Genomic DNA, 16,449 nt, shown 5'->3' on the forward strand with positions numbered 1-16,449 from the left:
TAGCACAGTAGACATTGTTCAAGGTTTTTCCGCCAACTTCAAGCACTTGAGTCTTTTTCTTTTTTATTGATTGATTTGAGAGAGAGAGGGAGAAACATCACATTTTGCTGTTCCGCTTATTTATGTATTCACTGGTCGCTCCTTGTGCGTGCCCTGACGAGGGACTGAAGCTGCCACCTTGGCGTGCTGGGATGACGCTCTAACCAGTTGAGCTGCCCAGCCGAGGCAAGCGTTTGAGTCTTTAAGTGTCAGTATATGATCATATATAGATAAATAACCTGTAGTCTGTGATAGTTTGGTCATTATTAAGCATTTGTAGTTTTTTTTTAAATAGACAAAAACAGAGGAAAAAACTCTTAACAACCCAAAATCATATTATTAGTAGGTAGTAAAAATTTTACATGGTTGTGGTCCCTACAAAAAGACGTATAGGACTTCCGGCAAGATGGAGGAATAGGTGGACGCACCGTATCTCCTCGCACAACCAAGAATAGAAAAACAATAATTTACAGACATAATATCACTCAGAACTGACAGAGGATTTATCTGAATGGAAGTCGGACAGCCAAGAAGTTGAAGTAGACCCATACATCCAGACTGGTAGGAGACGACAAGCCGGGCTGGCATGGGTCGGCGGCGCGCGGAGGTCGGGAAATTTGGCGCAAAATTGGCGCGACAGCCATCCGGGTGCAAGAAGGCAGCGGTGATCCCTGAGTACGCAAGCTGCGACTGGCGGATCCAGAGGTGCCGCGATTGTGGGCCAGGGCAGAGCTCGCAGCCCAGGATCCCAGGCAAGGAAGGGTCCTGAGCCCAGGAGAACGGAAACTACCGCCATTGTTCCCTCCCGCTCCCGCCCCCGCCCCCACATATAACGTCACAATCTAGCGACCAGAGTGGTGAAACACCTAAGGCTCCACCCCCCACCGTAACAAGAGCAACCAGACCGGAAAAAAAAAAATATAATAATAGGAGAGACAGGGAAAGACATAAGATATGTTTCCAGCAGAACAGATCAGTCCCCCAGGACTCATCCTTTTGAGCGACCAAGAAATAGCCAATCTATCAGATGCACAGTTCAAAACACTGGTGATCAGAAAGCTCATGGAAATGGTTGACTTTGGACGCAATTTAGATAAAAGATGCAGGTTACCATAAAAGAGATGCAGGAAGATACGCGGAGGAGAGCCAATAGTGAAAGGAAGGAATCTGAGTCTCAAAACAATACAGTGGACCAGAAGGAAGATAGAATCAACCAAGCAGGAAAGCATGATGAAATAAGAATTCAAAAAATTGAGGAAAAGCTTAAGAGTATCCAGGACACCTTTAAACATTCTAACATCCGAATTATAGGGGTACCAGAAGGGGAGGAGCAACAAGTGGAAAAGTTATTTGAACAAATAATAAAGGAGAATTTCCCCAAACTGGCAAAGGGAACAGTCTTCCAAGAAATCCAAGAAGCTCAGAGAGCCCCAAAGAAGTTGCACCCAAGAAGAAACACACCAAGGCACATCATAATTACATTAGACAAAGTAAAAACGAAGGAGAGAATCCTAGAAGCAGCAAGAGATAAGGGGACAGTAACCTACAAAGGAGTTCTCATCCATCAGACTGTCAGCTGATTTCTCCAAAGAGACCTTACAGGCAAGAAGGGGCTGGAAAGAAATATTCCAAGTCATGAAAGACAAGGACCTACATCCCAGATTGCTCTATCCAGCAAAGCTCTCATTTAGAATGGAAGGGCAGATAAAGTGCTTCTCAGATAAGGTCAAGTTAAAGGAGTTCATCATCACCAAGCCCTTATTTTATGAAATGCTAAAGGGGCTTATCTAAGAAAAGAAGATAAAGAAAAGACATGTCTAGTAAAAGGACAGCAAATTCACAATTATTAACAATCACCCCTAAAGCAAAACCAAAAGAAACTAAGTAAACAACTAGAACAGGAACAGAACCACAGAAATGGAGGGCACATGGAGGGTTAGCAGCAGGGGGCTGGGAGGAGGAGAGAGGGGGGAAAGGTATAGAGAATAAGTAGCATAGAATGTAGGTTGAAAATAGATAGGGGGAGGGCAAGAATAGTACGGGAAATGTAGAAGCTAAAGAACTCACAAGTATGACACATGGACATGAACTAAAGGGGGGGAACGTGGGTGGGAGAGGAGGTACAGGGTGGAGGGGAGTGAAGGGGGAAATGGGACAACTGTAATAGCATAATCAATAAAATATATTTAAAAAAAGATGTATAAATAAGTTGTAAGATAATAAAATCTTTTTTTTTAAATATCTCTGTCTCCTTCCTTAAAAAAATTTTATTTATTTTTATAGGGAGGGACAGGGAGGCAGAAAGAGAGGGAGAGAAACATCGATGTTCAAGAAATGCATCGATCAGTTGCCTCTCCCATGCCCACAACTGGGATCCTGGCCCACAACCCAGGCATGTGACCTTACTAGGAATCGAACCAGTGGCCTTTCAGTTTGCAGGCGGTACTCAGTCCACTGAGCCACCCCAGCCAGGACAAGATAAAATCTTGTGCAGGTCAATGGCAGGTGCATTTCGGGGTGGGAAGTAGAGATGAACGTACAGTCGGCAGGACTAATGATTTGGGGGACCTCTGCTCCTCCCCTGCCCACTTAGGTAACCAGGAGGCTTTAGGGATCACTCATGAAACAGGTCTGGAGCTGGGGTGGACAGCACTGGTCACAGTAACCTGGGCATCTGGCCACAGTGAATATGCAGGACTTTCGGCCGTCTATCAATTCTATCGCCATCCTTCTCTCCCTCCTCTCAGGGGGAGGAGGAGCAGGGGAGAGGGCACTTCCTGCCAGGGCTGTGGAGTGTTGACACACTCTGCAGATTTAATTTCAAGGATCTATACCTCTAGCTTTGACCCAATTGGGTGCTGTCCACATGTTGCTAGTAGCTCTCTGGACCTGCCTCCCTTCCAACTAGGTGTGAAGCTCTGTCTTGAATAGTGGAAGAAGGATTTGAAAAAGGATGCAGGTACTATTGGGGTATTATTTCTGTCATTCTTTATTAATGAGACTTCTGAACATAGAATGGACTATAAAATGTTTCATATTATAGATCCTTAAGTGTATGATGTACTTTGGGTACTTAATTTTTTTTCTTAGTTCTACAGGCATTTGTTGAATATCTGCTATAGGTATCTTGTATTTTTACTTACAAATGGAAATTCAGTTAATAATTTTTGACAGCAGATCTAGTTTAATAATATATACATTTAGATTTACCCTCTAGAATGATCTAGTAACTTTGCCCAGACCAGCCCTGTGCAAAAGGTGTATTATGTGATACACCCAGCTGGTGTTGATCCAAACACCAACACAACAAGAACTGGAATTTCCAGAATTTATTATCCCATCTTCATTCCAGACTGCCAATGTGCTAAGAAGATTTAGATTCTGGTTTTAGTCATCAGCTAGGTGTGTTTTCCTTGTAAACCAATTGCATAAACATTTATCTTATTACTCTTTAAATCTAAGATCATTTGTCTTTGACCTTGCATGTTTTGTATTACCCATACTTCATCCTTCTGTAGTGGTTGCTGATAATCCAGAGTTAGCTGTATTTTCCAAGTACAGAATTATATTTTGGAACAAAAAGGGGAAGTGTTCAGTCTTTCCATGAAATAAAAAAAATTTTCTGTCATAGCCTTTCAGAAATTCAAAACGAAGTCGACTCTTTTCTGATGAAGATGACAGGCAAATAAATACAAGGTCACCTAAAAGAAACCAGAGGGTTGCAATGGTTCCGCAGGTATGTGTGTGCTGACATTTTGTTTCACGTGATAGGAAGTAAGCAATTGCTCTGTGCAATAAAGTTTATGTTAATTCTGTTACATTTTGAGTAACAAGTTCTTTTCTTTAAATCAGTGCTCCAGCTCCGCTCCTATTTTAGTTACCTAGAAAAGACCGTTTCCACTCTGGTTTCAGACGCACTTGGAACCGGAGTAGAAGGCCAGTCCTCAGTCTTACACACTTTTCCCTTAAGCATGGAGATAGTGGACTGTGAGCAAACGGGTTTGACAGCATGGAATCAGCTCGGAGTTTGGCGTGCAGAAAATACACAGCATGAAATTTTATCTCCTTTTTCATTTTTGACATCTTTTGAAAAAATTCTAGTGGATATGTAAGAATCAAAGGAATGAATGAAAATTGGATAACAAAGTATTAAAGAATAATGTAATTTTTCTGATCAAATTTATAATTTTTGGTATAGTTATTTTCTACTTCCCTGTCATTTTTTCCCCAAAAGTGTTATAAGATTTTCCAGTAGGATGGGCCATAGTAGAGGTGATTTTTCTCAACCATGGATTGGGCAACAAAGGAATTAAAGGTATGACTAGCAATTAACCTCCCCCCCGCCCCCCGCCGAAAAAAAACCCCTAAAAAGTCTTACATACCTTTATGATAATATAAAATAGTAAAATATGTTCATGTTCTGTAAAATGAACAAAAATGTATTTTGAACTTTTTTTTAATGTCAAGGACAAATGTACATAAGCATCTAAAATTCGATTGAAAATTGAAACGAATACATAATGAGCATTGTTTGACTCAGTAGGTATTGGATACAAGGTTACATGAATATAAAAAATAGTTAAATAACTCTTGTATTAACTTGAGTAGAGCTGTGTTATTAGGATGATTTGAATGACTTAACTCTTTAGTTTTTAAAATTTTCTAAATGTGGATGTTTTTAAAGTTCTTTTTTTTCCTCCAGCTTTTTATTAGGGAAATTTCCAAGCACACAGAAAACAGCAGTCTTTATGACTGTAATAGAGCCAGCCTGCCCCACTCCATCCACTGCCTTTCCCTGCGGGCACATCATTCCTCGCAGGACTATTTTTCAGAGTCCTTTCTGCTTCTGAGCATGACAGGAGGCTGCTCGAGCCTCCGTGTTTCCAGCCTCGACATGCCTAGTTCTTTCAGTCTTCATTCACGTGACGTGGCTTGTTCCCTTCCGCTCCTAATCACACCCTCTAAATTCTTGTATTCTGTCTGTGTTTCTTTTTTATTTTATCCTCACCCGAGGACATTTTTTTATTGCTTTTAGACAGAGGGAAAGGGAGAGAGGAAGGGAGAGAGAGAAACATCAGTGTGAGAGAGAAAACAGGGGGGATCAAACTACAACCTAGGTATGTGCCCTGACAGGAATCGAACCTGCAACCGTTTGGTTACAGGACGATGCTCCAACCAACTAAGCTACAACCGGCCAGGGCTGTCTGTGCTTCTTTAAAGAGCACTGCCCAAAGCTAAAAAATTACAAAAACCAAGTTTATTGAGTTCTTAGTATGTAGATCTTGTTCTGAGCACCTCTTTTGTATTACTTTGATTTAATCTTCAGCAATCTGGTGAGATAGGTTACTGTTATATTATCTCCCATTTTTCAGATGAGAAAACAGACCCACAAGTATCTTGCTTAGGATCACAAGGTAGGAAGTAAAGGCTGATTCTAAAATGGAAGGCATCCTGTCTCCAGAGCCCTGCTTTTTGTATTTATTTTAAATCACATATCATGCAATTGAGATACAGTTCACGTATCATGCAGTTCATCTATTTAAAGTGCGCTGTTCAGTGGTATTAGTACAGGCACAGAGCTGAGCAACCATCAGAACCAATTTTATGACGTTTGCCTCACCCCAGAAGAGACCCTGTGCCCAAGAACAGCCGTTCTCCGTTTTCTGTGGGTCAGATAAGCCCTAGAAGTGTAATTGCCACAAGGGTATTAACATTTAAACTTCAGAAGACAGTGCCAAAAAAAAATCTACTCATAAAAGTTGTGATAATTTAAATTCCCACTAACAGTTTGAATATATGTCCCCACACTCAACAGGGATCTTGAATGCAGTTTTGTATCCAGTAAGCCATCGATGCCTCATTTAAGAATCTGGGTCAGTAACTCAATGGAAAGAAACAGAGCACTTTTTCTGACAATACAATTTTATAGTAATTTGGTTATTTATGCTTAACTATTTTTGCATTAAAAAGTACAAAAAAATTTTGCATTAAAAAGTTAATTTTTTAAGTACAGTGTGGATTCTGGGACAGAAAAAGGACACGAATAGAAAAAGTTGAGAAACCCAAATGAAGTCTGTAGTTTAATTAATGGTATCGTACCAGTGTTAATTTCTCGGTTTTGGCAAACCTTGGTTATGTAAGCTGTTGATGCTAGGGAGCGCTAGGTGACGGGCAGAGGAAAGCTCTGCTGTCTTTACAGCTTTTCTATAAATCTACAATGTTTCCAAAGTAAAAAGTGTATAATAAAAAAGTTAGTGGTGCTTACAGCTCTTTTTGAATTTGTCTAGTAAGTCTTCCTGTCTTTACCAGAAGACCCGCTAAAAAATAATAAAATAAAGATGTTAATTTTGACCTTTGCCTGCCCTCCAGATCTGCTTCCCTCATCTACGGGCAACCACTGTAATTAGCTCAATTATTCCTTTTGGCCTTTTTAATACTTCTAAAACTGTGTTCACAGAAAATATATAGTATTAATATATGTAGTTTTAAAATTACATTTATAATTTCAACTTCATGATACTATGTCATGCATCATTCTGTAATTTATTTTTTTCACTTGAAACATTTTGAGGTCTGGTGTGCTGGTTGGTTTAGATAGATGGATGGAATGGTAGGATAGGCAGGCCTTACTATTCCATTTTTTTTTTTTTACTGTAACATAGTATTCAATCTTATGGTACCGTAATTTATCTATGAATTCTCCTATATGGGCATTTAAGTGGTTTCTCAGGCTTTACTATTACAATGCTGCAGTATCCTTTTCTAGGGCAGATGCCTACAGTGTGGACCTGTTGAATCACAGGGTGTGCACATTTAAACATCTTTTTCAATATAGGCATTTACCCTATAAATTAAAATTTCCTCTAAGCATTACTTTAGCTGTGTTATTTAACTTTTGGCATATTGTGTTTTTTCAGTGGTCTCCTCTATTTCTATTCTATTAAGAGTTGTTTTAATGGATGTGGAAGTTTGTCAGATATCTTTAGCATCAGTGGAGGTGATCATATGACTTATTGTTTTGATGTATTCATAATGGCAAGTTATATTAACAGTTTTTTAATGCTGGACTACCTTTGTATTTTTTGTTTGTTTTGTTTGTTTATTATCCTTGGATTTTTTACATAAATTCCTGTTGGTTGTGTTGTACTCTTTTGATATTTTGATGGTATTTATCTGGTAGCAGTCTTTCTTTTTTTTTTTAATTTTTTAAGATTTTATTTTTTTTTTAATTTTTTAATGTTTTTATAAGGAAAGCATTTTTTCTTTTTTTTTAAGATTTCATTTATTTATTTTTAGAGAGGGAAGGGAGGGAGAGAGAGAGAGCGAGAGCGCGCGTGCGAGCGTGCGCGCGCTCAATCCACTGAGCTATGCCAGCCAGGGCTAGTCTTTCTTTTTTTTTTTTTTTTTTAAGCTTTTTAAAAATAAAGAAATAATGACAAAGCATATTACCTTCAAATGTGCAATATAATAATTTTATACTTGTATATATTCAAAATGATCACTATAATAAGTCTAGTTAACATCTGACACCACAACTACAAATTATGAGAACTTTTTTCTTATAATGAAACTTCTAAAATCTCTCTTAGCAACTTTTGAATATGCAATACAGTGTTAGCTATAGTCATCATACCTTGTTTTATACCCCCATGAGTTATTTCTTTTGTAACTAAAAGTTTCTGCCTTTTAACCTGTTTGGCCTATCCCACATCTCTTGCCTGTGGCCACCACCAGTCTGTTCTCTGTATCTATGAGTTTGGACTTTTTTTTGTTAGTTAGGTTTTGTTTGGTTTAGATTATACATGTGAGATCATATGGTGTTTGTCCTTGTCTCTCTGACTTATTTCACTTAATGCAGTATCCTCGAGATCCATCCGTGCAGTTGCAAGAGCAAGACTTCGTTCTTTTTTTATGGCTGGGGTGTGTGTGTGTATCACATTTTATTCTTTCATTCATGATGGACCCCTGGGTTGCTTCCATATCTTGGCTATTGTTAACAGTGCTACAATGACCATGAGGGGCATATATCTTTTCAAATAGTGTTTCATTTTCTTCTGATAACTAGCCAGCAATGGAATTACTGGATAATGTGGTAGTTGTATTTTTAACTTTTTGAGGAATCCCCATACTGTTTTCCACAGTGGCTGTACCAGTTTACATTCCCACCAGGAATACACAGTGGTTCCCCCTTCTCCACATCCTTGCCAACATTCGTTATTTCTTGTCTGTTTAACAATGGCCATCTTGACAGGTGTGAGCTGACACCTCACTGTGCTTCGGTTTGTGTTTCCCTGACAGTTGACCATGCGGAGCATCTTTCTGTGCACCTGCTGGCCATCTGTCTGTGTCCTTTGGAAAAATGTCTGTTTGGATCCTGTGCCCATTTTTTAGTGGATTGTTTTTTTTTTTTGCTTGAGTTATATGAATTCTTTATATATTTTGGATATTAACCTCTTAGTATATAATTTGCAAATACGTTCTCCCATTCAGAAGATTGCCTTTTAATTTTGTTTTTGGTTTTCTTTGCTGTACAAAAGCTTTTTAGTTTGATGTAGTCCCACTTGTTAGTTTTTATTTTTGATGCCTTTGCTTTTGCTGTCAAATCCAAAAAAGTCATCACTGAGACCAATGGCAAGGAAGTTACTGCCTATGTTTTCTTGTGGGATTTTCAGGGTTTCAAGTTTTACATTCAGTTCTTTAATATATATTGAGTTAGTTTTTCTGTATGGTGTAAGATAGTAATTCAGTTTCATTATTTTGCATGTATTTTTCCAGACTTCCCAGCACCATTTATGGAAGAGACTGTTCTTTCCCCATTAAATATTCTTGGCTCTTTGCATTAATTTATCATATGTATGGGTTTATATTTGGGCTCTCTATTCCATTCCACTGATCTGTGTGTCTGTTTTTGTGCCAGTGTCACACTGGGGTTTGATGACTGTAGCTTTGCAATATAGTTTGAAATCACAGAGCGTGATACCTCCAGCTTTGTGCTTCTTTCTGATGATGCTCTGGAGGTTTGGGGTCTTTGTGATTTCTTACACATTTTAGGATTGCTGGTTCTATTTCTGTGAAAATGCCATTGGAATTTTAATAGAGATGGTATTGAATCTCCAGATTGTTTTGGGTACAATGGACATTTTAAAAATACAGGGCGAGGCAAATGTAGGTTTACAGTTGTGAGTATGCAAAACACAATTTATTCGTATGTCATTATTTATTAATTATTGTATTATTTTCCATACAAAGAACTATATACTTACGTTTGCCCCACACTGTGTTAATTTTTGCAATCCATGAATGCAGAATATCATTCCAAGCATTTTTAAAATTCACAGAAATGAGTGATATTTTCTCACTCACTAATTAAACTTTTATTATACTTGGGCACATTTTATTATCTGTGTTATGTTGTCTTTACAAAAATAGTTTGGAACATATTTTTCTTCTTCAGCGATTTGAAACAATTCAATAGCGTTGGAGCTCTGGTTTGATACAGAATTCACTGGAAATCCTCTGGGCCTATTGCTCGCTTGCTTGTTTTTTCTCACACTCTCTCAAGAGCAGCAGAGCTCTTCTGAACTCTCCTGGCCCAAGAACTCTAGGAATATTTCTCACAAGTGGCTTCTGCCTGCATGCCTTAGTTGAAATTGCACTGCGGTGCGGACATGGCGGGGGCGAGTGTTCCACCTTCCTCGTCAGAATGTGTTGTGAGACTGGAGGCCTGAACTTTGTTAGGGCTCATCAGAATGTTTATTAAATAGCAACAAAAGTTTCATGTTGAATACTGTTGAATCTTCTTGAGTACTTAACCACAATCTACCATTTCACAAGTGTATTCAGTGTTATAGATCATCTTTTTCACTTAATGGAACTATAATTAATCTTTGTTTTTTTATTGTACAGAAATTTACAGCAACAATGTCAACACCAGATAAGAAAGCCTCACAGAAGATTGGTTTTCGATTACGTAACCTACTCAAGCTTCCCAAAGCACATAAATGGTGCATATATGAGTGGTTCTACTCCAACATCGATAAGTATGTATCATGGCTTACGGCATGAGTATTACTTGAACGAAAGATTTAAGTTTTTCAAACATTATAAGCGACAACCTTTTCTCTAGGTCCATTTTGATCCTATTCTGTTCTAAATTCCTTTCTCTACTCCTCATTGTTGTTTGATCCCTTTCCATTTCTTAGTTTTCTTCCCCTTTTCCTCTTTTGAAGAAGTTATTGTACATTTTAGTGAAAAATAAAAAGAAAGTATAATTTCTACATAATTTACAAGGACTGTGAAACACAGCACCATTATTTGCAGTGAAGGGAACTTGTTTTATAAATCTTGAGATCTTAAGTGCTAGTATAATGGTAGAGAAATAGCTGATCCAATAAGATTTTTAGGATACTCTTTCTCATGTTGTAGTATTTATGTACTTTAGTTACACATAAATATTTAAATAAAATATTAAGAAATTTGAGTGAGATCTATTCAACAGAATTTACGGAAGAAAAATCCTGATTTCTCATCCATTCTAATCTAACCCACGCCAGGTATTGGCACCGGCTTTGCTGGCTACTTATCTTCAATTCCCTTCTCTGCTTTCCAAGTAATTGCCTGCTCGAAGCTCGTGAATCTCATGAATGTTCATTTTCAAGTCCAAGACCTTTGTGAATTATTACTGGTTCCTGGTTGCCCAAACTCGTGAATAGACTTGTTTTATTTTTGTCCACAGATTTTCCACAGGAGTATAAGCAAGCTCTGGGGGTGTCCTAGCGTGATAGGAGTTCTGGGGTTCCTAATCTAACTCCCTGGAGTTCTCCAGTTTCCTAAAACTGCTTGAATCTCCAAGAGGACTCCTTGACGATGGTGTTACCTTTGGGACAGGTGCTTCGTAGCCGACATTGTTTGTCCCCACCAGATACAACGCCAGTGCCAGGGTGACCCCCCAGAGGACAGACTCCCGTGGGAGCTTTAACAAAAGTCAGTGTCTCCTGGACATCTCAAGCACAGATAGTATTTCTTGAGTAACTTTTACATATTATCTGTTTCATGTATGCCACGATTCAATTTAGCTTTAGCATTTTGAATATGTACCTGTTGTGTTTATGTTTTGGGTAGAAGGGAAAGTTTGGCATTTCAAGATTAGTTTGACATTGAAAATTGAAATGCATATTTTTAATTTTATGTCTCAAGTATCAACATTGTATATTAACCATTAAAATGCCCTTTGTATTTTATAGACCACTCTTTGAAGGTGATAATGATTTCTGTGTGTGCCTAAAGGAATCTTTTCCTAATTTGAAAACAAGAAAATTAACAAGAGTAGAATGGGGTAAAATCAGGCGGCTTATGGGAAAACCACGGAGGTAATAATCTTTTTGTTTAAAATAAAACCAATAAGTTGATAATATCATTACTACATTGATTTTTTTTATCTTCAAGAGGACTAGTACTAAAAGATAAGTTTTCAGAATGATTAATTATATGTTAAATATATTCTAGTAAGCAACTTTAAGGGCTTTTTATATTTACATATCTTATAATTAAGTGTACAATTTCAATTTTGTTTACATCACAGGCTTTGAATATAATTTTGTTACATGTAAATATACTCCACTGTGTTTCAAAAAATATTTAGGAATGCACCAAAAAGTATTTAATGAAGCTATAAGGTTATATGTGCATTGTTATTATCTTTTGTGAAACTATCACAAGAGCCTTCACACAAATGCATATTTTAATTTATATAAAAACAGTAATCAAGTGAGTCTATCTAATATGTTACTTTCTGAGAATTACTTTTCATGTGACTTTTCCTTTTCCAGTGTTTTCCTGCTTTCTAACACATTATACAACCTTCTAGTACTTTTTTGTGGAATCTTGAAATATATTAGAAGAATTAGATCATTAGTTCTCATATTATGTCTACTTGCCTAGTAAAAAGCATGTGTAAGATTTTTTTTTTTAATTTTAAATAGTGGGAAAAATTCAAGGAAGGTCTAGAAATTACAGTTACTCGTACAAGTAGAAATGGAAGTCAGTTTTAATGATTTCTGGAGATAGTGATGAAATGCAAGTGGGAATTTTAGTTGAACTGGCAAATTTTGTTTTATCCTTCGTGTTTAAGCATGATTGCTTGAAAAATAAAATTAAAAAGACACTTAAATGAAAAAAGAGATGATCTTACTGATAATGTTTTTAATATTTCCCTCATTTACAATAACAAAATCGATATGTGACACGTTAGTGTGTTCCATACTGGTACTTTATGGTCTTTGGTACTTACTTCAGGCAGTTTGGGGAGGCCTTGCTGTGACTCACATGTTTCCGCAAGTTGAGTTACATTGTTTCTAACTGTCCATCCGAATGGGACATTGGTTAGTTCATTGTGCTGTTTGTTATACATCTGCAGCTTGTGTAAGACTGTCATTGTATTTCTCTTGTTAGTTTTTCCTCAATTATCTTACCATAACACTGCTTAATCTTATAGTTCTCTACTTTATTATGACTAATTAACAGTTAAAGTCTTTATTTTCAACAGAAGTTTGTAGTTTTTCTGTTCTGATGAGGTCCAGGTACAGTACAAATCATTGATACAATAAACTTTTCAAAATATTCTTTAAAAAAAAAAGATGAAATACCAGGAAGGAACTTAACAGAAAATGTGCAGGATACAGATTCGGAAATGTGAAGACTCAAAATCCTAAGTTAATCTGTAAATTAAAATCAGTCCTAATAAAAATAGCAGTATGCCTTTTTTTTTTTTTTAACTGGATGAATCAGTTCTAAAATTCACCTTTAGAAGAAGAGAAATCAAGCAGGAAGATCCAGGAAAATTCTGAAGAAGCAAAGTAGTGAAGGAAAATTACATTTATCAGATATTAAAATTGATGATAAAGTACTCATAATTAAAATAGTGTGGTAGTGGTGCATGATTAGGAAGATGAATTGAAAAGGAGAGAAGGTCCAGATGGAATCACAAATGCCTGTGGCCATTTGGTACATGGTAACTGCTGTTGAATCTCAGATACCTGGGGGACAAGGGGGTCAGATTATTTATCAATGCATATGGAGGTCACTGTGTAGCCATCTAGAGAAGAAGTAAGTTGGTTTCATACCTCACACCTTATACCAGGAAAAATTGGACAAGGATCAAAGAGTTAAATATTTTAAAAATGAAACTACTAGAGGAACCTATAGGAGAGTTTTGCTTAATTTTGAATTGGAAAAGTTCTTTCTAACAGGCTCCAATGCTAGGAACCATGAAAGAAAATATCAATAAATTTTACTTTATAAAAATAAGGACATTTTGCTTTGTTCTCCTCAAAAATCCATAAATGAAATTGAAAGAAATATTTACAACATTTATCACAAAGAGCTAATTCCCTAATGTGTAAAGAACGACTATGAATCAACAACAAAAGTCAAGTAGCCCATAATAAAAAGGATTATAAACAGTTTATAGTAAAGAAAAAAAATGGCTCTTCTAAACATATAAAAGGAGTTCAGTCCTACTCATGATGAGAAATACAAAAGCAAAGTATGCTCACATACTGTTCTCTAACTTTCAGACTGACAAAGTTCACAAAGCTTTAATGTGTTGTTGGGTTGGTAGTGGTGTGATGAAGTAGTCCCTCTTGCTGGTGAGAACTTAAATTTGTATGATCTCTGTGGAGGGCAATTTGGTAACATCTACCGAATTTACAAGTTTCCGTACCCCTTGACCTAGTACTTCTGTCAAATTATATCACAGAAATACTTGTACCTGGGTAAAATTACATGTACAAATTTATTTATTACAATACTGTTTGTAGTAGCAAAAGATTGGCAACGACCTAAATGTCCATTAACAGGGGAATGGTTAGTTAAAATATGGCCCCTCGAATATCAAAAATGCCTGAGACTCGGCGTGGTAAGCATCGGTGAGGCGGGGGTAGGGTGACTCACACACTGCTCATGGGGGCAGGGAGTGGCACAGCCACTTTGGAAAACTGTTCAACAGTTTCTTTATTCTTTTCCTTTTTTTTCTTAAGACTTAATTTTTTTAGAGCAGATATAGGTTCACAACAAAATGGAGGGGAAGGTACAGAGATTTCCCGCCCACGCCCTTGCCTCCACGCACGCCCTTGCCTCCACGCACGCGTACTCTCCTCAGTTACCAGCACCCTCCGCCTCGGGGGTCCGTAATCACCCAGAGTCCGCAGTTCGCCTTAGGGTGCCTTCTTGGGGTTGTGCGTTCTGTTGTTTTTGGCGAATATGTAATGACGTGTTATCCACCGGTACGGCGTCATCCAGAGCACAGTCACTGCCCTGCAGATCCTCTGTGCTGCACCCACTCGCCCTCCCTCCTCCGTCCAGCTCCTGGCAACCACCCGTCGCTTTGTCCTCTGTAGTCTTGCCTTTGCAGATGTCACGTGTTGGAATTATGCAGCGTGTAGTCTTTTCAGATTGGCTTCTTTGACTTAGTGACATGTATTTAAGGTCACTCTGTCCCTTTCTGTGGCTTGATAGCACATTCTCTTGGCACTGAGCAGTATTTAATTATTAAGATGTACCATTCACCTACTGAAGGACGTCTCAGTTGTTTCCAAGTTTTGATAATTAGAAATAAAGCTACTGTAGACATCCATGTACAGATTTTAGTGTGGACATAACTATTTAGCTCATTTATATAAATACCAAGGAATGTGATTGCTGGATCATATGGCAAGAATATGTTTCATTTTATAAGAAACCACCAAACTGTCTTTCAAAGTGGCTGTACCATTTTACATTCCCACCTGCAAAGAATGAGAGTTTCCATTGCTCCACACCCTCACCAGCATTTGGTGGTGTCAGTGTTTCAGATTTTGGCCATTCTAATAGGGGGGTAGTGGTGTCTCATTTTATCTGCACTTCCGTAATGACGTATGGTGTGGAACATCTCTTCATATGCTTGTTTGCCATCTGTGTATCTTCTTTGGTGATATTTGGCTTCTTTGGTTTCTTAAAAGGTTAAACATACACTGACCATTTGACCTAACCATTTTATTCCTAGGTATTCACTTTAGAGAAAGTAAAGTAAATGATTATATAAAAACCTATACAAAAATATTCATATCGACATTGTTGTAATAGCCCCAAATTGGAAACAACCCAAACGTGCGCCAGCAGGTGGATGGATAAACAGTGTGCGATGCAGCGTAGAGTAGAATACTATTTTCCAGTAAAAAGGAGTGGACTGATGCGTGACAACATGAATGAATCTTAGAATAACTGGGCTGGATGAAAGAAGCCTGGCAAGAGAGTACATTCCAGATTATTCCATTTATATAAAGTTTAGAAGCTAGAGAAATGATAATGACAGAAAGCAACTCGGAGGTTGCTTGATAAGTAGGAGCAGAGAGGTGTAAGGAATGCCAAGGAGGGGAAATAGAGTGGCACAGGGAGGCTCCTAGGGATAGCTGGTGTCTTCAGTTTCATTATCGTGACTGCAACGATGGTTTCATGAGTATATACTTTGTGGTATGAAACCTATGTTTAAATACCTTTGGTTCGTCATAGAATTTGAAACTAGAAGACACACAGACCCTAAAGAGTAAATTCAGCATTCACACTTCAAGGCAGGAGGAATGTTTAAAAGTTTACACAGTGGCAAGTGTCATCTTCAGCTCCTATGTTGGTACGCTCACTGGGTGGCAGGAAATGCCGTGCTTTTCTGAACAGAATATTAGAACTGAACTTTGTCCTTAGATAAGACCTGGCATCCAGCTCCAGTTTTGTCCAAGGATGTAAACAAGTCCTCCTGCTTCACGGGAAGGAATAGTCTAGACTTGCTTATATATCTTTGAGTTTTGTAAGGCCCTGTGTTTTAAAAGGTGTAAAAGTAACTTATTTTGAAAGGAAACGATTATTTCTAAGAATTTGTTTTTAAATACAGTACTCAGAAGAATGAGAAGAAGAAAGAAAACAGTGAGATGCAGGGTCTGATGTCAAGTTTTTGTGTAGGATAGTTGTTTTATGTTATTTTTATAATTTATTCTAGATGTTCTTCTGCATTTTTTGAGGAAGAGAGATCAGCACTAAAACAGAAGCGGCAGAAAATCCGGCTCTTACAACAAAAGAAAGTCGCGGACCTGTCACAGTTCAAAGACCTCCCAGATGAGATTCCTTTGCCCCTGGTTATTGGAACCAAAGTTACGGGTTAGTGGAGATACGCTTGTTAATATTTTGACTTGTGATTTTTCTCCAAAATAACCGTTATTAGAGAAGCGGCTTTTAAATTTAGAAAGCTTAAACTATCGTTCTACAGCAATGTACTGTAGAGATGACTGTGTCTTCATCTGTGAATCGTTTAAATTTCAAAATTTTAAATTATTCTGTTTTTTTTTTTTCCTTTTCTAAGCAGTCTTTTCTGGGTAGTCCATA

At 37.6% G+C, this 16,449-nt stretch overlaps 1 protein-coding gene and 1 non-coding gene across 4 annotated transcripts in view; both read left to right on the plus strand.

Moving 5' to 3' along the window:
• LIN9 (lin-9 DREAM MuvB core complex component) overlaps positions 1–16,449 on the plus strand; it is a 44,272-nt gene that overhangs the window by 9,434 nt on the left and 18,389 nt on the right. For all 3 annotated transcript variants that reach the window (XR_004900793.1, XM_028531343.2, XM_036016040.1), the window contains 4 exons: positions 3,671–3,775; positions 9,946–10,079; positions 11,283–11,408; positions 16,067–16,224. Coding sequence is in view for 2 of the 3 variants with exons in the window: in XM_028531343.2 (XP_028387144.1) it covers positions 3,671–3,775; positions 9,946–10,079; positions 11,283–11,408; positions 16,067–16,224 (523 nt within the window). In the remaining variant the exon portion in view is untranslated. The remainder of the gene's footprint in view (positions 1–3,670; positions 3,776–9,945; positions 10,080–11,282; positions 11,409–16,066; positions 16,225–16,449) is intronic.
• Positions 6,295–6,357, plus strand: LOC114512496. Its single transcript, XR_003685803.1, has one exon. It is a non-coding gene; the product is annotated as a U7 small nuclear RNA (small nuclear RNA).

Source organism: Phyllostomus discolor, chromosome 15 (genome assembly GCF_004126475.2).
Source record: "Phyllostomus discolor isolate MPI-MPIP mPhyDis1 chromosome 15, mPhyDis1.pri.v3, whole genome shotgun sequence".
In the NCBI taxonomy this organism is placed as follows: Eukaryota; Metazoa; Chordata; class Mammalia; order Chiroptera; family Phyllostomidae; genus Phyllostomus; species Phyllostomus discolor.